The sequence below is a fragment of the Hipposideros armiger genome, unplaced genomic scaffold (assembly GCF_001890085.2).
Source record: "Hipposideros armiger isolate ML-2016 unplaced genomic scaffold, ASM189008v1 scaffold_40, whole genome shotgun sequence".
Lineage (NCBI taxonomy): Eukaryota > Metazoa > Chordata > Mammalia > Chiroptera > Hipposideridae > Hipposideros > Hipposideros armiger.
In genome coordinates this window covers 402,650-424,803 of record NW_017731390.1, presented here as the reverse complement: position 1 = coordinate 424,803, position 22,154 = coordinate 402,650, and the positions used below count along the sequence as shown (strand labels likewise).

The window sequence follows — 22,154 nt, the reverse complement described above, 5'->3', positions numbered from 1 at the left end:
AAAAAAAAAAAAAAAGCATCAGACAATACAGACTTATGTCAGGATCTAAAAAGAATAAGCTTTGTGATGAAGCAAAATGGTTTCAAGTCCAGATGGCTTATAGGGGCTGTTCTGCCCCGCTGTTCTGACGGAAAACAAATGAATACTTTGAAAAGGCAAGCTCCTGAAGTTAAGAAAAAAAATCCCTAGAAGTTGTTGATTATCGGAGTAAAGATGCAAGAGACAAAAAAGAAAGAAAATATGCTCTTTAAAATAGTAACTTTGGCAACAGTAGTTGTCTAAAACATAATACCATAAAATTCAAGTCTCACTTACTGCTAAGTATCCACCAAGATATTATCCTCTCCTCATTTACTCTATAGAGTAGGGAAAGAAAAATATTTCCATTAAATTAAACAATTATTGTTAAATTCAGTTAAATCTAATGGTTTTTCAGTGTAGTATCTTCTAAAAATAAAAGGATAGACCACATTAAACAACGCCTGAGGGATGTGGTTTCCTCCCCCTTCAAATCAAATCGTGGGAACATTTTCTAATACAAATGATTCTGTTTCTTCAAAACTAAATAGCAAGGGGGGGAAAAAGAAAAGGAGAACTGTTACAGATTAAGAGAAACTTAAACATATTAGACCAAGTATAAATATGTGGGCCATCTTGTTTTGATTATGATTGAAACAACCAACCAACCATAAAAAGCTACATTTATGAGACAACTGGGGAAATGTGAACACCGATTAAAATGTTAATAAGGAATAATCATCTATAACTTTTAGGTGTGATGCTTTTTAACTTCATCTTTTAGAGATACACTGATATGTAGTCTTTGATCTACTTTAAAATTATGGAGCAAATGTTAAGGGGAAACAGGAAGGACAGGTGGGAAAATATTGGTTTCATGTTGATAACTGTTAGAGTGATGGGTACATGGGAGTTCATTATACTATTCTCTACTTTAACACTTGGATATTTCCAAAATAAAAAGCTAGTAAATAACTTGAAATAGAATTATTAGTGGCATTTAATATTACAAAATTTTATAATAAGAGCTTCCTGTCATTAAACATCAAATGAGTATGCACAAAGAGGCATGTACAAAGATATTCACTGAAGCGCTATTTATATAATAACAGTTCAAAACTGGAAGATAACTTAAATGTCCATCAACAGATAATAGATAATATGATAGATCTGTATTATGAAAACTATGTAATTAGGGAATTGGGGTATGGGTGGGGCTGAAAAGAGGAGGGATGAATAGAAGTCTAAAAGCACTAGTTAGTAATATTCCCTAGTAGGTCCCCAGAGCCATGCCAGAGCACCCAGGTGGCCCTCCTTGCCCACCCACACAGAAGACAGGAAGTTTGTTTTCTGAAGAAATTCAATAAGAGAGATTCTAGACTAGGGGATACCAGGCACAACCAGATGTCAAATGAAAAGAAGAGGAATGAAGTAAAATCTATATACCAAACAGTAACACTGATGACCCCCTTTCCCTTCCTGCCCACTCAGATTCCCATGATAACTAGACTTGTCTACCACCCCACTGTCCCCACCCCCAATTAAATTATCTTTCTTTGGAAAAACTAATATGTCTCTGAGAAAAAGTCATGGGGTACTGGAATCTGTGTTTCCAATAAGCAATAAATAAACTGCATCCAGGCACACAAAGCTTCTCGCCTTCCTTTTTTAGTGCCTCACTCTTAAAACATGAAGGGATAATTAAGGGTTATCAAGTACTTGAAGCTCCAACCTGAAAGAGAGAGAGACCAAAACTATATATATATTAAAAAAGGGGGGGGACTCTGAGGAAATAGAAAAAGTAGAGAACTAATGAAAACTATAATTTATATACTCAAGAAACCAAAGAAAAGTCATTGCATCCATGAAACCAAAACAGTATGCTATTTTTAAAAAGAGGAGGGGTGGGGGAAGAGTAAGAACAAGGAAGGGCTGTTGGAAATTATAAAAGTATGAAAATTGAAGAATCTAGCACTTAACTGATCTTTTTTACACAAACTATACCTTGGGGTAACCAAATAGTTGATGAGGGGGAAGTTTTCCTTTATAGGAAAATTTAGCTAATAAATGCTGAAGGATTGATTTGAGTTAGAATAGCACCATTTCCCAATCCTTAACGAAATAATAGGGACTATCCCGTCGCTATTCAGATTTTCCTGGTTGTTTCATAAATGCTTTTGAAGACAGGATCCAAATAAAGTCCATATGTTGCATTTGGATGATGCATCTCTTAGGTCTTTTTTAAACTACAGATTTCCCAGTCCTTTTCACTCAGTGGTCATCAAGCAGCCATTGATGACCATAAGAGAATACTATAAAACCATTGTAGAGTATAATTTAGATCTAGTCAGACATAGGTTATTGCCAGTTATGAGTACATGAAACTGAACAGGCAATTCACAGAAAAGGAAAGTAGAATCATCAAGAAAATATGCTCAACCATACCAGTGATCTGAGAAAAGGAAATTAAAACAAGAGGTGGTTTCACACACATCAGATTGGCAATAAAACCAAAGTCTGATACTGTCAAGTGTTGGCAAAGATACAGGGAAGTAACTCTTATACACTACTGCTGTACACATATACCTTTTAAAGGATTAATTGTAAACTACTCAAACTTGAGTTATAAAATTAGATTTCTGTCTTGTCAAAAGTAAATATTTCCAGATGTTAAAAAAAAAAAAGCTGTACCTAAAAATGTATCTGAACAGCACTGGCTTATCTGAATAGTTATAGAAAAGGCATTTGACAAAATTCAATATACATTCATAATAAAAACACTCTACAACTAGGAATAGAAGGGAACTCCCTCAACCTAATAAAGAGCTTCCACAAAAACCCCACAACTAGCATCATACTTAATGGTTAAAGACTGAATAATTTCCCCCTAAAATCAGGTACAAAACAAAAATCTCACTCTTGCTAGTTCTATTCAGTATTGTACTGGAGGTCTAGTCATGGCAATTAGGCAAGAAAATGAAACAAAAGGCATCCAGATTGGAAAGAAAGAAGTAAAATTCTACATTCATTTGCTGACCTCATGATATTGTCTATTAAAAAATCTTAAGGAACACACGCACACATACACACACCCTATTAGAAATAATAAATGAGTTCAGGATACAAGATCAATATACAAAATCAAATCTATTTCTAAACACCTTGAAATGAACAATCAAAAATCAAATTAAGGAAACAATTCAATTTACAATAGTATCAAAAAGAACAAAAGTTAGAAATAAAACTTGTACTGACAACCACGAAACATTGTTGAAAGGAATTAAAGATCTAAATAAATTGAAAGACATCCCATGTTCATAGATCAAGCAACTTAATATTGTTAAGATAGCAATACTCCCTAAATTGACCTACAAATTCAAGAAAATCCCTATGAAAATCCCAGCTAGCTTCTTTGCAAAAACTGACAAGCCAATCCTAAAATTCATATGGAAATTTGAGAAACCTAGAATAACCAAAACAATCTTGAAAATGAAGAACAAAGTTGGAAGACATACTTCTCGATTTGAAAACTTATTACAAAAGTACAGTAATCACAATAGGGTGGTACTGGCATACGAGAGACATATAGATAAATGGAATAGAATTGAGAATCCAAAAATAAACCCTCACATTTATAGCCAATTGATTTTCAACAAAGATGCCAAGACAATTCAATGGGGAAAGAATAGTTTTATCAACAAAAGCTGGGACAAATGGATAACCCACATGCAAAGGAATTAATTTGGACTTCATATATAAAAAAATAACAACTCAGAATGGATCAAACACAAATATAAGAGCTAAAAGTATAACACTCTTAGAAGAAAACAGGTGTTTTTGTGACCTCGGAGTAGGCAATGGTTTCTTATGAATTCACCAAGAACACAGCAATCAAAGAAAAATATAGATAAATTGGACTTCATCAAATTTAAAAACTTGTGCTTCAAAGTACATCATCAAGAAGGTAAAAAGAGGGGCTGGCCAAGCGGCTCAGTTAATAAAGAGTGCGAGCTCTGAGCAACAGGGTCGCCGGTTCGATTCCCACATGGGCCAGTGAGCTGCGTCTGAGCTGCTGCTAAGCTGCCAACAGGTGGCAGGATGGCTCAGCTAGTGAGAGCATATGCTCCTAACAACAAGGTTTCCAGTTGGGATTCCTGCATGGGATGGTGGGCTATGCCCCCGCAACTAAGATTGAACACGGCACCTTGAGCTGAGCTGCCATGAGCTGCTGACGACTGGCCAGATGGCGACTGGACTTGAAGCTAAGCTAGCTGCGCCCTCCACAACCAAGACTGAAGGACAACAACTTGGCTGTTTCCCTTCCCCAAGTCCCCAATAAAATCTTTAAAAAAAAAAAAAAAAGAAAAGAAGGTAAAAAGACCTACAGAATGAGAGAAAATATTAGGAAACCATATTCAGTAAAACCTTGCCATTACTTGTAATGGCAAGAATCACAATTACTTTTGCACCAACCTAATAATACATTTTAACTTGGTAAATAAGCGATGTCTTGCAATACGAGTAGTTTATCTCCAGAACAAATTATGCTCACAAACCGAGGTATTACTGTAATTGATAAGAGACTTATATACACTACATAAAATGGAATAGTATTCAGCCTTAAAAAGGAATGAAATTATGATACATGCTACAAAATGGATGAGCCCTGAAAACATGCTAAGTGAGATAAGTCAGACACAAAAGGGCATATATTGTATGACCCCACTTATATGAGGTACCTAGAATAGCCAAATTCATAGTGACAAAAAATAGAAAGGTGGCTTCCAGGGCTAGGAGAAGGGGAAAATTGGACTTATTGTTTCATGGGTACAGCGTTTCAGTTTGTGATGATAAGAAGGTTCTACAGATGGAGGGTGCTGATGGGTGCACAACAATGTGAATGTACTTAATACCATTGAACTATACACTTAAAAACTGTTAAAATGATAAGTTTTATGTTATGTCTATTTTACCACAATAAAAAATATTTTTAAGGAAAAAATTTGATGGCAACTATAAAAAGTGAAATTTTCACAGAAGGAAAAAAAAATCAAGTGGGTTAGTCTATTTTTTTTTTAATTTTTATTGGGGAACAGTGTGTTTTTTTCCAGGACCCATCAGCTCCAAGTCAAGTCGCTGTCCTTCAATCTTAGTTGTGGAGGGTGCAGCTCAGCTCCAAGTCCAGTCGCCGTTTTCAATCTAGTTGTGGGGGTAGGGACAGCCCACCATCCCATGCAGGAATCGAACCAGCAACCTTGTTGTTAAGAGCACGTGCTCTAACCAACTGAGCCACCTGGCAGCCCCTATCTATCTATCTATCTATTTATTTATTTATTTATTTATTTATTTATTTTAATACAGTCTGTTGAGGGAATGAAAATTTTCAAAGTCAACAATATTTGATACTATCAGTTGACTAATACTACTAAAAACCATAACCATACTTTTCATACTTTCATAACCATACTTTCAAGAAAAAACTGAAGCACCAAAACATTTTTATCATGTTTTAATGAAAAATGTTTCTAGAATTTCATATATATCTACCTCCTCAAAATATAATATGTAAGAAAAAACGTAGCCTTTTGTTGGTAAGAATCATCATTCTGAATCACTGTGAATCACGATAAACCATACTGCACTCTAGTGTGTGACTCCATCAAGATAAAAATCTTAATTGGACAACACCATCCTTTACTTTCTGACCTGTGATTACCTAGTCAACCTCAATTCTTGCCACTACCCTGTGTGGCAGAAGTGCTAGTATATTTTTTAAAAAACATGGAAAAGTAATATTTACTACTTAAATATATATATAAAAAATAAATATAATGTTTCTGTAGTTTTCTGAATGGGTCACATACTTTCAAACCTCACATACTTTGGCTCTGTGACACATAACCCACCCTGTCCCTGTCAAGCAGCCTCTCAGTTGAGTTAGGCCTTTAGCACCTTGTGCTTAGAGTACTTGTTTAAAATGATTACCTAAGGCTGCGCGAGTCATTTATATTAGATTATGAGCTCCTTAAGGGTAGGACCATGGACTATTCATTCTTGTACTCTGGGCACAGTGTTTAATTAACATCTGTCTTATAAGTGATATGGGATGGGTAAATAGATAGGTAAATATCAGACATACAGGTAACATTTAGTAAATATTAACCAAGTGCCTGGAACTTTGAAAAGCTCATTTTTCTTGTATAACGCTCATAAAATTCCTATGAGCTTGTTAGTATTATTATCCCTATTTACAGATTAAGAAATTGAGGCTCAGTATTAAGAAACCTGCCCATAATTACATAACTAGGAGGTAACAGAGCCAGGATTTGAACTGAGGCAGTCTGGCCCTTGCCACTGCCCTTGCCCTTGGCCACTGCACTATAGGGATTTTTGTAATTTTCAGTATCCTGCTTCTGAGACACCTGCCATTTGTTATGTATAAGTACTTATCTCTAATAGATACACTTTTAATTTTGCTGTTTATAACCTGCTGAGGGATAAGAAACTATTTTATTTAAAATAAGGGTAAATAAGTACTTTGCCTTTAAATGTTTTTTCAGTAGGTCAAGATCATGAACTTTACTGCACAGTCTGAGATATTCATTTTAGCTATTTAGAAACCTTTGTTCACTTCCTGGCCCTCAGCTAGGTTAGAGATGATTAAAACTGAGTAAATTAATTCCTATCTCAGCATAAAAGTATTCTTTAAAGAGTTAAAATTAAACAGAGCCACAAATGAGTGGGTAATTTCTGTCAAATATTTCCCAAATCATATCAAACAAGTTCAAGTAGACTATTTTCATAGTAGACAAACAACACTCTTTAAAAAGTTACCCTTCTGGTTTTACAAAAGCCTGTTTATTTGATTCCACACTTCTGTGCAACCTGTTTAACTTTTAAAAAGGTATTTGTTTTTGAATGGGTAGCAGTAACAAAAAAATGAGGCTAGGATAACAGGTAACAAAGAAAATTCAAATTGAGAATCTGATAATTAAAATTTGATAATTAAATATTTATACCATAATAGGCTAGGCGGAGGCTTTTAAACAATATACCTTTCAATGCCCAAGAAATAAATGTTTACTATTCTTCAGAATGAGTGTTTCTTCAAACATAAATGCTGTTTTAACTAACCATTTATTTGTTACTGTAGGGTATAACTGCTGCATCCAATTAGACATGTCTATCAGAAGATTCTAAGCAAACAGTTAAAATTAACTTTTGGCACTTAACCTTCATGTGTGTGGAAACTTTATTCAGATACACCAATGTACTTCTCAGAAGTAACTTAAAGCAAGTATTTGTGGCTAAAATGAATAAGAATACAACAGCCACTATTAAGTTTAAAAGAATCAGAAAATCATGGTGCTACCATGACTTTAAGAACACCTAGCCCCACCTCTGCAAATGCAGAAGTAATCCCTACAATATTTCTGACAGTAATTCCAATTATCTTAATAATTCTTAAAATGCATAAATATTTCTAGAATATCTACTATGTTTAAGATGTGGGTCAAGTGTCAGCAATAACTATACTTAGAGAAGTCATAGTTTTCCTGTTTTTGTAAAAGTCAAAGGACTTAATGAAGAACTTTCTGGAAGTGTTAGCATAACTAGGCACCAACAAGAAAGGCAATAACGAATGCACAAAAGAGAACTTAAAATAGTTAAGCTTGGGCCAGCCGAGTGGCGTAATGGTTAAGAACTGGCTTGGGATGCCAGAGGACCCCAGTTCAGATCCCACATATGAGGGCCAGTGACACTGCCCTCTACAGCTAAGATGGTGAGCAACAGCTTGACCTGGAGCTGGGCTGCCGTGAGTCGCCGGTGATGGCATAGGCTGCAGCCCCTGCTGCAGTGGGCTGCCATAGGCTACCATGTGTGGCTGGCAGAGAGCGTGAGCAGCCAGCAGCCAGTGTGAGCTGCCAAGAGCCGCTGTGAGCGGCTGTCCAGAGGCCAGCGACCGATCTGCCTCACCCGGGAAGAGCGCAATGATAATACCAACATGGGCCAGTGAAGCAACATNCATAGCCCACCATTGAACAGGCAATCTTGTTGTTACACCAGCTGAGCCATCCTGCCACCTGTTGGCAGCTCAGCGACAGCTCAGCTCGGGCACAGCGTCACTGGCCCATGTGGAAACTGAACAGGTGGCCTTGTTGCTCAGAGCTCGTGCTCTTAAGCCAACTCTTAACCAACTGAGCTACTCGGCCAGCCCGAATTTTGGCTTTTGAACTTCCTAAGTCCTCAAAAATCACCATTAACAAATTAAAGCTATAAGTATGCAAACTTACTCTTCATTCCTGACACTTGATTAAAAAGTCACAAAACAGGGGGTTAAGAGTGTGAGCTCTGAGCAACGGGGTCGCCGGTTTGATTCCCACATGGGCCAGTGAGCTGTGCCCAAGCTGAGCTGCCGCTGAGCTGCCAACAAGCGGCAGGATGGTTCAGCTGGTGAGAGCACGTGCTCCTAACAAGGTTGCTGGTTGGACTCCTGCATGGGATGGTGGGCTGTGCCCCCCTGCAACTAAGATTGAACACGGTACCGTGAGCTGAGAAGCCCCGAGCTGTCAACTGGCGGCTGGATGGCGACTGGACTTGGAGCTGAGCGCGCTACGCCCTCCACAACTAAGATTGAAGGACAACAACTTGGCTGTTCCCCTTTCCCAATTCCCCAATAAAATCTTTAAAAAAAAAAAAGTCACACAACAGAGAAAAGATTCAAACTTCCCTTTTCGTTGCTTAAAGATGACCTTAACTGTCATTATAAATTATTTTGTAAACAAATCAAAATAACTTCAACAGTTTTAATTAAAATATTTTTATGAATGAATGAGAACTATAGCATCAATAAAAAGAACACTGAATATCAATACTTGCTCTCCTGCCCATGAATCTTATCGCTCCGGTTTTCATACACTTCCAAAGAGAACCACTTGATTAAAGTTTTGATGTAAATCATCAATTTTGTTACTGCTTTAAGTGCTGATTCATTGGGGAAAAGTTAATTACAAAATTCTCAGTAGTGCCTCTCACCTCTGCATTTCATCACCCCAATTTTTTTAGGCAAAAAGCTACAAAAAAGTATTCACAAAATCACAATCATAACATCTTCCCAGCAAAAATATTCTCTTTTCAGCCCATTCTCGTTATCTATGCCTCTATCAAGCAAGAAGGGAAGGAAGGGAGGATGAAGAATGTGTTTTCATTTTATGTGCAATCTCCCTTTACCCAATCATGCAAAATAAACTCTCACTTTGAAAATAATGGTGATAATCACGGAATGTGGAGTACAGCATAGGGAATATAGTCATTGGAATTGTAACAATGTCAGAGGGGTAGTAGATTGGGGCAGGAGGGTTATCACTTTGTGAGAGGTGTACAGATCTCACTATTACACTGTTTTGTACACCTGAAACTAATAAAAAAAAATTTTTAAGAATCAAAAAGAAGAAAATAATGGTGATAAGAAACAAGGCCCACAGCATCACCTGGAACTAAATTCCTAAAAAATAAAGGTTCTTTAACTCATTTGCCTACTTATTAGGGAAATTTTCTTTTCTTTTTAATCACTCAAAGGAAAGCATGTCTATTTTTAAAGAATGAGAACCTGCACAAACAAAAACACAAAAAAACGCTAACATATTCTTCCCAAGTAGAACATCTCTCTCCAGATCATTTTCTATCCAGATTTTTGTTTTTAAAAATCACTGGTTTAGTGAGCCAGCCGAGTGGCTCGTTGGTTAAGAGTTCGCTTGGGAGCGCAAGCTCTGAGCAGCAGGGCCACCGGTTCAGATCCCACATGGGCCAGTGACGCTGCGCCTTCTATAGCTAAGATGGTGAACAACAGCTTGACCTGGAGCTGGGCTGCCTTGCATGGCCGGTGACGGTGTAGGCTGCAGTGGGCTGCCATAAGTTACAGTGAGCAGCCGGCAGCTGGCGTGAGCTGCCGTGAGCCGCAGTGAGCAGCCGTAATGGCCAACTACTGATCTGCCTCAGCCGGGAAGAGCACAATGATCACAATACCAACATGGATCAGTGAAGCAACGTCCTCCACAACTAGACTGAAGAACAAAATGACAGCAACTTGTCTGTTCCCCTTCCCCTGATTCCCCAGCGCTGTTCCCCTCCCCCAATTCCCCAATAAAATCTTTTTTAAAAAAGCCACCCCAAAATTGAATCTGAAAGATGAATAATGTTAGCCAGGTAACAGAAGAGAAAGAGGTGCCAAGCAAAGAGGCAGCTTTTAAGAACTAGGTAGAATACTTTTCACAAAACAAATGCAAAGTGTTTGGTCTGGCTCAAAAAGGAAAAGATGAAGCAGGTAAGATACAAGGCCAGATTACAAGGCCTTCTTTGTATGTTAGGTACTTAAGTCATTTCAAGACCTTTAAATAGAGCTACTAAAGGCTTTTAAGTAAGGAAATGATTTGATCAGATTTATGTTTTGGAGAGATCTGGGTACAGTGTCATGGGCAGCTTATAGGTTGGCAACATTGGAAGCAGATAAATCAGTTATGGACAGTTTTAGTTATCTGTTCATTTTTTCAGAAACATTCATTGGGTACTTCCTATGTGCCAGGCACTGGTATACAGTAAGAATGACACAAAGTTCCAACTCTATGGAGTTTGGATTCCAGGCAAGAGACGTGAGTGGCCTGTACCAGAGCAGTAGAAATTAATCTGAAAAAAAAAAGATTCCAGAATTAATTAGAAGTTGAAAACAAAAGAACGTAGCAATGGGGATGAAGGCGAGACAAGAGTTAAGGGTGGTGATCAGGTATCTAGCCAGGTGAATAGTGGTATCTCTCATAAATATAGGGACCAGAGGAGGAGCAGCCTTGGGAGATAAGTTCAGTTTGGAGACATTCATGTCTAATTCACAACAAAAATGGATCTGAAACTCCAAAAAGAGATCTGGCCTTAAAGTTCTTAATAGGCTGTCAATCAGCTCCATGAGGAAAGAATCTTGTGTGTTTTGCTCACTACTGTATCCCCAAAGGACACAGTACCAGGCACATAGTAGACACTCAATAAATCTGTTAATTGAATGAGATATACATTTTGGAATAGTCAACAAGTGGTAACTGAACTCATGGGAATGGATAATATCAGCTGGGCAGCGTGTGCAGTCTAAAGAGGGCCTTAGAAAAATGTCAAGGAACATCAAATGTAAGAGGAATCCAGAGTTGTTAGATAACTAAGAGGAAAACCAGGAGACGTCAAAGTCACAGAACTAAAATATGTTTCTTAAAGAAGGAGTGACCAAAAGAGTCAAATGTTGCTGAGAAGTCAAGTATGAGAATAAGACGGAAAACAGAAGAAATGCATTTATGGGAGCTACTTTTCTGAATTTTCAAAAATAATGAGTATGAGAAACTCTGACTATAATATGCCTAAAGTTTCAAATCTGAATAATTACTTATATGAATTATTTCCTACAAGGGTAGCTTACCCTTTGATAAACTTGTTTGTTCCATCTAAGTGCCTGCCTCTTTTACTCTTTATCAGCATCATTTTTTATTTCCTGCATCATAGCTATCACAATCTGTAATTAACTGATTTGCTTATTTTTTTATTACAGTATAAACTCCAAGGAAGAATGGGCTGCCTTTCTAGCCTGTCTAATTTGTGGTTACGTTCCCAGAGCCTAGAACAGTGGTTGGCTTAACAAATATTTGTTCTCTCTGATCATTATGTGTCTGTTTATCTTCTATCTACCTATGGGAATGGGATAGGGTAGAACTAGAAGATCATGGAATTTCCTCCCAGCCTTTAAAAAATAACTGCAGGAAGAGACAATGAAAATACATTTTTCATTTGTAACAGAATCCAGAATCTCAAAAATCCTACCTATCCCCTGTAAAGGAATCCAATTAGCAGGACCTCAAATTACAAGTAAAAAATTCTTCTCAGTCTCTATCACCCTAGTGGAGTAGATAAGCAGTCAAAAACAAAATAACCTGGAACATATACTCGTATAAGAATAAAAGAAAAGTTACTAAAGAAAACATTAAATGTCGGGTATGTTTCTCAATTCATGTGAAATTCAAAGGGAAAAATAATACATGATATTTTTACGCTATAATTTTAAATTAACAATTTTAACCAACTTAAATCAGTTTTATAGCTCTCAAATTTAAATTTCTCACAGAAAAGTAGCTAAACTGCACAGGCTGGCCGAGTGGCTCAGTTGGTTAAGGGCTCACTCAAAAGTCGAGCTCTGAGCAACAGGATTGCAGGTTCGATTCCTGGCATGAGATGAGCTGCTACTCAGCTAAAAAAAAAAAAGACTTGGCTTGGGAGCGGGAGCTCTGAGCAGCAGGGCCACATGGGCCAGTGACGCTGCGCCCTCTACAGCTAAAATGGTGAACAACAGTTTGACCTGGAGCTGGGCTGCCCTGAGTGGCCAGCAACGGTGTAGGCTGCAGTGGGACTACATGGGGCTGCAGTGGGCTGCCATGAGCTACCGTGAGTGGCCGGCAGCCAGCATGAACGGCCAGCAGCTGGTGAGAGCTGCCATGAGCCACCGTGAGCATGTGTCCAATGGCCAGCGACCGAATGCCTCAGCCGGGAAGAGTGCAATGATCACAATACAAACATGGGCCTTCACAACTAGACTGAAGAACAAAAGAACAAAAGGAGAGCAACTTGTTTGTTCCCCTTCCCTGATTCCCAACGCTGTTTCCCTCCCCCAATTCCCCAATAAAAACTTAAAAAAGAAAAAAGAAAAAAAAAGTAGCCAAACTGCAAACAAGCATTTTTTCCTTTCCAGATAAGTGACATTAGTTCACTATAAAAACATTAACACCTTAATCATATCTATAACTGACATACATTGTGCTCTTAAAAATTAACTCAAATGGAATATTAGGTATTAGACAATTTTCTCAAATATAAATAATATTGTGTTTGCGGTATAACGTGCTAATTTTTTATGAGATCAGTACTTCAGGTACTGATGGGTGAAGTGTCATTACATCTGCAATTTACTTTGAAATGGTGCAGCAATTCAAAAACATGTACGTACACACACGTTTACACACATACACACACGAGGTCTAACAAGTTCATGAACTTGTTGCAACAATGTTGCTAACCTTTTTTGATATCAGAGGGATTATTCATTATGAATTTGTACCAACTGGACAAACAGTTTACCAAGTTTACTATTTGGAAGTGCTGAGAAGGCTGCATGAAAGAGTTAGATGACCTGTACTTTTCGCCAACACTTCAGGGCTCTTGCATCATGACAATGCACCAGCTCACATGACACTGTCTGTGAGGGAGTTTTTAGCCAGTAAACAAATAACTGTATTGGAACACCCTCCCTACTCACTTGATCTGGCCCCCAATAACTTCTTTCTTTACCAGAAGATAAAGGAAATAATGAAAGGAAAACATTTTGATAACATTCAGGACATCAAGGGTAATACAACAACAGCCCTGATGGCCATTTCAGAAAAAGAGTTCCAAAATTGCTTTGAAGAGTGGACTAGGTGCCGGGTCAGCCGAGTGGCTCAGTTGGTTAAGGGCTTGCTCAAGAGTACAAGCTCTGAGCAACAGGGTCGCTGGTTCGACTCTCACATGGGCTAGTGAGCTGCGCCTGAGCTGAGCTGCCAACAGGTGGCAGGATGGCTCAGCTGGTGAGAGCACATGCTCCTAAAAACAAGATTGCCTGTTTGATGGTGGGCTACGCCCGCCCGCAACTAAAGACTGAACTTGGAACCTTGAGCTGAACTGCCGCCCGGGTGGCTCAGGGGATAGAGCGCGCACTCTTAACAATAAGGCTGCCGGTTCGACTCCCACATGGGATGGTGGCTACGCCCACCTGCAACTAAGACTGAACTCAGCACCTTGAGTGAGTTGCTGCCCGGATGGCTCAGTGGATAGAGCGTGCGCTCTTAACAACAAGGCTGCTGGTTGATTCCTGCATGGGATGGTGGCTATGTCCACCTAAAACTAAATGAACACAGCACCTTGAGCTGAGTTAGCTGCGCCCTCCACAACTAAGATTGAAGGACAACAACTTGGCTGTTCTCCTACCCCAATTTCCCAATAAAAATCTTTTTTAAAAAAGGAGTGGACTAGGCACTAGCATCGGTGCATAGCTTCCCAAGTCCCCTTGGGAAATATCACCGTAGTGATATGAGGTATGTAGCACTGTTTCTAGGATGAGTTCACGAACTTAATTGTCCGACCTCATATGTTCTGTGTAGCTTGTATGTATATTTATATACACACATACATATAAACATACACATGCAACTTGTCTGTTCCCCTTCCCCCAATTCCCCAGCACTGTTTCCATCCCCCCAATTCCCCAATAAAAATCTTTAAAAAAAAGTGTTTTTAAATGTGTCAGTTTCATGTACAAAATAATTTAGATACTACAGAGATCAATGAAGCACTAAAATGTATTTTGAGCATTCTAAAACAGGTTTGAATGAATAAATTAACACATAACATTCCAAAAAGCTGCTGACTCTTGCTCTAATTGAACCAACAGAGAAATTAAGCCAGCACCTGAGTCAATTCTTGGACCAAAAATATTTAGTTCCCTGAAGATACAAGACACTGGTTTCAAAAACAATAACAGGTACCTCATACAGAGAGACTTCAATTTGAAAAGGAGTTTAAAAGCTTTAATAAATAACGTATGCTCAAACATGTAAGATGTCAAATGTTAACACTCCATGGACCAGCAACTTGTTCTCCTGTACATATAACCTGTGCATATAACCAAACCACCCTTCTGCTGCTCCACTTTAGTGAAATAAAACCTACATAATAGCAAAGTTCAATTCCTTAGGACACTAGAGTTGATAGAATTAAGGCTAAAAATCTGAAGAACCTTCATAATTACTCATTTAAATAATTGTGCTAAAGGCAATAATAAACAATGTTGAAGCAAAAGTAGAATTTTAGCTTTTTGTTTTTTTAAAGATTTTATTGGGGAATTGGGGAATGGGACCAGCCAAATTGATGTTCTTCAGTCTTCGTTGTGGAGGGTGCCAGTCGCCATCTGGCTTTCCGTCAGCAGCTTGTGGCCTCTAAGCTCAAGGTGCTGTGTCAATCTTAGATGTGGGTGGGCATAGCCACCATCCCATGCAGGAGTCGAACCAGCAGCCTTGTTGTTAAGAGCACACGCTCTAGCCACTGAGACATCTGGGCAGCAGCTCAGCTCAAGGTGCCAAGTTCAGTCTTAGTTGTGGGTGGGCATAGCCCACCATTGAACAGGCAATCTTGTTGTTACACCAGCTGAGCCATCCTGCCACCTGTTGGCAGCTCAGCGACAGCTCAGCTCGGGCACAGCGTCACTGGCCCATGTGGGAATCGAACTGGCGGCCTTGTTGCTCAGAGCTCGTGCTCTTAAGCCAACTCTTAACCAACTGAGCTACTCGGCCAGCCCGAATTTTGGCTTTTGAACTTCCTAAGTCCTCAAAAATCACCATTAACAAATTAAAGCTATAAGTATGCAAACTTACTCTTCATTCCTGACACTTGATTAAAAAGTCACAAAACAGGGGGTTAAGAGTGTGAGCTCTGAGCAACGGGGTCGCCGGTTTGATTCCCACATGGGCCAGTGAGCTGTGCCCAAGCTGAGCTGCCGCTGAGCTGCCAACAAGCGGCAGGATGGTTCAGCTGGTGAGAGCACGTGCTCCTAACAAGGTTGCTGGTTGGACTCCTGCATGGGATGGTGGGCTGTGCCCCCCTGCAACTAAGATTGAACACGGTACCGTGAGCTGAGAAGCCCCGAGCTGTCAACTGGCGGCTGGATGGCGACTGGACTTGGAGCTGAGCGCGCTACGCCCTCCACAACTAAGATTGAAGGACAACAACTTGGCTGTTCCCCTTTCCCAATTCCCCAATAAAATCTTTAAAAAAAAAAAAGTCACACAACAGAGAAAAGATTCAAACTTCCCTTTTCGTTGCTTAAAGATGACCTTAACTGTCATTATAAATTATTTTGTAAACAAATCAAAATAACTTCAACAGTTTTAATTAAAATATTTTTATGAATGAATGAGAACTATAGCATCAATAAAAAGAACACTGAATATCAATACTTGCTCTCCTGCCCATGAATCTTATCGCTCCGGTTTTCATACACTTCCAAAGAGAACCACTTGATTAAAGTTTTGATGTAAATCATCAATTTTGTTACTGCTTTAAGTGCTGATTCATTGGGGAAAAGTTAATTACAAAATTCTCAGTAGTGCCTCTCACCTCTGCATTTCATCACCCCAATTTTTTTAGGCAAAAAGCTACAAAAAAGTATTCACAAAATCACAATCATAACATCTTCCCAGCAAAAATATTCTCTTTTCAGCCCATTCTCGTTATCTATGCCTCTATCAAGCAAGAAGGGAAGGAAGGGAGGATGAAGAATGTGTTTTCATTTTATGTGCAATCTCCCTTTACCCAATCATGCAAAATAAACTCTCACTTTGAAAATAATGGTGATAATCACGGAATGTGGAGTACAGCATAGGGAATATAGTCATTGGAATTGTAACAATGTCAGAGGGGTAGTAGATTGGGGCAGGAGGGTTATCACTTTGTGAGAGGTGTACAGATCTCACTATTACACTGTTTTGTACACCTGAAACTAATAAAAAAAAATTTTTAAGAATCAAAAAGAAGAAAATAATGGTGATAAGAAACAAGGCCCACAGCATCACCTGGAACTAAATTCCTAAAAAATAAAGGTTCTTTAACTCATTTGCCTACTTATTAGGGAAATTTTCTTTTCTTTTTAATCACTCAAAGGAAAGCATGTCTATTTTTAAAGAATGAGAACCTGCACAAACAAAAACACAAAAAAACGCTAACATATTCTTCCCAAGTAGAACATCTCTCTCCAGATCATTTTCTATCCAGATTTTTGTTTTTAAAAATCACTGGTTTAGTGAGCCAGCCGAGTGGCTCGTTGGTTAAGAGTTCGCTTGGGAGCGCAAGCTCTGAGCAGCAGGGCCACCGGTTCAGATCCCACATGGGCCAGTGACGCTGCGCCTTCTATAGCTAAGATGGTGAACAACAGCTTGACCTGGAGCTGGGCTGCCTTGCATGGCCGGTGACGGTGTAGGCTGCAGTGGGCTGCCATAAGTTACAGTGAGCAGCCGGCAGCTGGCGTGAGCTGCCGTGAGCCGCAGTGAGCAGCCGTAATGGCCAACTACTGATCTGCCTCAGCCGGGAAGAGCACAATGATCACAATACCAACATGGATCAGTGAAGCAACGTCCTCCACAACTAGACTGAAGAACAAAAGGACAGCAACTTGTCTGTTCCCCTTCCTCGACTCCCCAACGCTGTTCCCTCCAATTCCCCAATAAAATCTTAAAAAAAAAAAAAAATCACTGGTTTACCAATAAATTGTTCCTAGATTCGCAGAGCTTACTCTGGATAGAGTAGACAGGTATGGTCTAGAACCCTAGATGAAGAAGTGAAATTTAAGCTAAGCCTACAGTGAGGAGCTAGCTAGTCATGGTGAACCTCTGAGGGAAAAGCATTAGAGGCCAAGGGAACAGCACCGGTGAAAGCATCAGACAGGACTTGATTAAGGAACGAAAAGACACAGGGAGGAACCCAAAGGAGAGAGTGGTGAGCAATAAGATGATGGATTTCTTGAATTTTTGAAACTGGTCACGAATATCAGTCCTCCTTTAGGCTGTTTTTGAAGACTTACAAAAACACGCTAACTCCACACAAAAAATTCAAATAAAAGCAAAGAAAAAGACAGGTTATTCAAATTCAGTAATATCATTATAATAAAGATTAAACATCTGATTCCTTGCTGAGAATTTTTGCAAGCAAGACATAGCACTTCAGCACCTCCTAAAACATTCTCACCATTTACTCATCCTCCTAAATTTCCACAAAGGTGATCAGAATTTACTGTTTCTGGTGATAGACAATTCCCATGCTTTTAAATACTTTTGCTGTAAATACCTTGAGGCACTTCTGCTGTAATAGCAGACTCTTAGTCTACATATTAAAGGCCACAAACAAAGCACTCACAAAAAATTAAACACAGAATTCCCTTCTGGTATTGACCTAAAAGAGACTGAATTTCTGGGTAAAGGGTAATACTTGATTTATGATCTTACATGAAGACTTATAACAAGGTGATTGATGTTTGTGGTCTGGGAGTTGGCTCATCTAGCATTACATCAGTGTTCTCTATTCTCAGGTCATGGCCCTTTGCCCAAAGGTTTCATTATAGAAAATTTATAGATGTGTTTGAAAAAGTAAAAATTACAAGAAAGTCCTTGGATAACTTATTTTTAAAGTCATCTGCTTAGAAATTAATATGCAATCCAGAGCCTAGCAGTTAGTTTTATTTTCTGATTCTGCAACCTGTGGCAGATGGTTTTCTTGGCACATGTGACCCTGGCATTGTGCCCTGGTTTTTGCATGGATTGACAGTTTAAGGCTGGAGGAAGTATTTCTTTTATCTGAGGTTATAGGTCATGCTGGGCCTGCTCCTCACGTGTGTGTATATGTGATTAATTCCCCAGTCCAATCCAAGTACATCCACACATTAGCAAGGGCCTGTCTGAACATGAAGGCATGGCATGCCATCTCAGAAGTAGTACAAGACCTCTGTTCTATAAACAGTGCTGATAAACTAATGGAAATTGTGACCCCATCCTTGGATTTTTTTTCAACCGTTCCTTCCCTATATGCTTGGAAATGCTCTTGAAATAAAGTCAATTTTGTTTGGCAACATTCCTTTGAGACAAATTGATCACAGAAGCAGAACTAAAAAACCATAACTACAGACAAGCTTAAAAAAGAAAATAAACTATTTGACCTGTCACAAAGGTATATGTGACGAAACAAAGTTTACATAGTGGTACTACTTAGTGTTAGGAAATGAGCTGCTAAGCAAATCTCAAGTCCTATAAACTTTTCAAGTATTTTTGAAAGATAATTCCTTCAATGAGTTATTTAGCTTCCTTCAATCATCCTGTAGTTTAGTCAGGTATACTAGAGGCTCAGGAAACAAAGAAGAATAGTACACTTCCCCTGCATTGGATAGCTCCATAGACATAATTCCGACACCGCCTGAAAGCGAAAATCCTTGACTGTCTCAAAAATTCGGAAGACCTATCACTTGCACTCCAGAGCTCCAAAAAGTTCACAGGCCCGGTGCGGGTACTGAGGTCACTGTTGAGGTGCTAGCCCGCCAAGTGCACCTGGAAATTGCAGTCTGAAAAGGGCTGCCAACAGTCACCTACACCTCCTCGACCCCGCCCCCGCCAAGTCCTCTTCATAAACAAACAGAGGGTTTTTAAAAGGAACTGTCCAAGGTTACCTACCACCTGATATGGCGGAATGCTTTGGTGCGAGATACCAATGAAATAAAATTGTATACTCTATACTTAGAGTATTGCTATACAACATCTTCGTGTTGACAACAGTGTCAACCAAGGCACATAAAACATAACATAAAACCTCTTTCTCAACAGGGTTAAAACGTCAAGAAAAAAACTGACCGAAAGAGGGAGATCTCTAACTTCCCATAGCAGAAACCCCCTGGAAAGGTTTTGGAACCAGCGGAAGTTACAAATCCAGGACAGAAGTGTTTAAATGCACCCCCGTCCCCAGGGTAAAAGTTTGAACCGCCATCTGAGTATCCTACGGTGGTCGGAAACTTCCCTAAACTACAAAAGGCAAGCAAACACTCTAAAATCTCAGCCCTCAGCCAACCCCAGGTGCCCGAATGCCAGGCTGTGGTTTCCTCCCCGGGCCTTGCCTCCCCCAGCTCCCTCCCTTCTCCTGGACACCCACTAGCCTGCCTCGGCTTCCAACGCCGGCCGGGGGGCTCCAGGAACCTCGCGACCGCCGTGGTGGGTCCGCGAGCCTCCACCTCAGGCAGGACCGCCCCCATCAGGCCGGGCGCGGGCGCGCCTCCCCTCTCGGCCGGGCCGCGACCCCCGGGCGCCCTGGCACCCGGCCCCGACCCTCCCCTCCAGCCAGCCGGCCCTCACCTCCTCGGCGTGCTTGCGCAGCGCCTTCTCCCGCTCGTACTGGGTGATGAGCTGCTCGTTGTCGTCCCGCAGCAGCTCCAGCTCCACCTGGTGCTCCTGGTCCTGTGCGAACACCGAGTCCAGGTTCTCCAGCACGGCCACCACCAGTGGCATCAGCTCCTTGACCACCTCCTCGTCGTAGCGCCCGATCAGCCGCTCGAACTCGCGGTAGATGGAGCCGGCCAGGCCGGACACCCGCTCCGACATCACGGCCCCGGAGCCGCCGGGCTCCTCCTGGTACACCACACCGTCCTCCAGCTCCATGGTGGCGGGCGAGCGGGCGGCCCGGGGCGTCGCCGGCTGAAGGGGCGGCACGGGCCCGCACGGGACCGGCCCGGCTGAGGCTGGGGCTGGGCCCTGCGGGGTGGGGGCCCGGGGCCTGAGGAGGGGAGGGGTGGGGTGAGCGCACTCAACCCAACGGCCGCTGCACCAACTGCCTGGGCGGCCCGGCCGCGAGCGCCACACGTCACCCACGGGGCGGGACCCGCGCCGCGTCTGCTCGAGGGGCGGGGCCCCGCGGGAGGCCAGGCGCGGCCGGGGGCGGGGCCAATGCGTCATCATGCGCCGGCGGGGGCGGGGCTAGGCGTCAACATTCGGCGCCTCACGGACCGTGCGTTCGCCAGAGAGAAAGACTGCGAGAGTAGGGTGGTGTAGACTGTCAGCTCTAAACGGGATTTGCAGGGCGGGTCTCAAAGGAAAGAGAGGGCTTCTGGAAGCGTGGCTAGCTGTCCAGAATTAACATAGCTAACACGTCTGTTGTTTTTTACAGCTCACAAAGGGCTTTCTCATTTGTTTCTCGATACGGGCGCGGTGAGGTAGACGTTTGACCTCTGTTTCACAGACTAGGAGAGTAGGCCCGAGAAAGTTCTGGTTCATTCAAGGTCACGCAGCTAGAACGCGAAGAAGGCTGATCCGAGACTCCAGTTCTGAGATTTCCAGGCTCAGAGAAAAGCAACCATAACTAGGACAAGGTCTGTCTTAAGTGATAAGGGGGTCTCGAGTAGGATAGACCTATTTAGGGATAATGAGTAAGTATAGCCTAAAACAGGAAGTGCAAAGCATTCTGGAAAGGGTAAAATTGTGATGCCACATCTTGGTACTTTCCCAAACACTGAGTTTCTCTGTGTCTCCCGTCCAACTTGGGAGAGGCATTTCCTGGCTCCAGCCAACCCCCTTTCCTCTTGTCTCTAAGTGGGGGCGGAGCGGGGGAAGTGGGGGTTGGGGAATAGAGAAGGAAAGGGATAGGATCACTGGCGTGAATAAGTCTCATGATACGTGAGGTCTCCGCCGCCTGGGAGAGCATCACGTGTGGGGAATGACACACCCAAGCCTCCGGCGGACTGAGTCAAGAATCGCTTCCCGGTGTACTCGTCTAGCTTCTGCAAATGGATCGGAAGACACTCCCAAAAGCCCCTGCACTCCGCCCGCAGGTGACTCAGGAGTACTGCGGTCCAACTCTAATAAGAATGGGACGGGGCGGAGGGCGGGGACGCGGGGAGGGGGGGGGCAGGGGGCGAGACAGGCAGTACTTGGATGAACAAGGGTTTAGTGGGGGAATCGGCCACCTTCCAGGATTATAAATATCCTCAACTTGGTATTTACAAGTTCAAGTTCTTCTTACTAAACACAAACTAGTCCCCCAAAATCTCCCAATCTGGACCTACCTGGAGACACACAAAAACAGTACGGAGGTTGAGTGAGGGCCAACCAATAAATTCAGGACAAAAATGAAAATACTAAGCCTTATGAAGTCAGACGGGACTGAATTTGCGGCCTGTGCTGTCCGCCTTTCTCACCCTCACCCCACACCCACCCCTTATATTGTTTGTGTGTATCGCTGGGTTTTAGGAATGTCGGTCAGCTGGTTGGGTGTGCGCCCCAAATGCCCTTTCTCTTCTAAATCTCACATTTGAAACCAGAAGAAAAGAGTCTTGCTCTGGATCTTTCTTTTCTCTCTCTTCCTGAGGGCTGTCACTTAGGCAATCTACCTAGATATATGCCTGTATTTTCCTGGGAGTCAGAGGAACAGGAAAACTCAGGGCAAGGCTTTACTTTGTCTTTCCACAATATTATCATACACATCAGAAAATTTTTAAAAAT

General features: G+C 41.3%; 1 protein-coding gene across 1 annotated transcript in view; it reads right to left on the bottom strand.

Moving 5' to 3' along the window:
- Positions 1-20,499, bottom strand: part of SPAG9 (sperm associated antigen 9) — a 118,628-nt gene extending 98,129 nt beyond the window's left edge. The window contains exon 1 of the mRNA XM_019638509.1: positions 20,016-20,499. Coding sequence (XP_019494054.1) covers positions 20,016-20,318 — 303 coding nt within the window. The 5' untranslated portion in view covers positions 20,319-20,499. The remainder of the gene's footprint in view (positions 1-20,015) is intronic.
- Between the last annotated feature and the right edge of the window lie 1,655 nt (positions 20,500-22,154).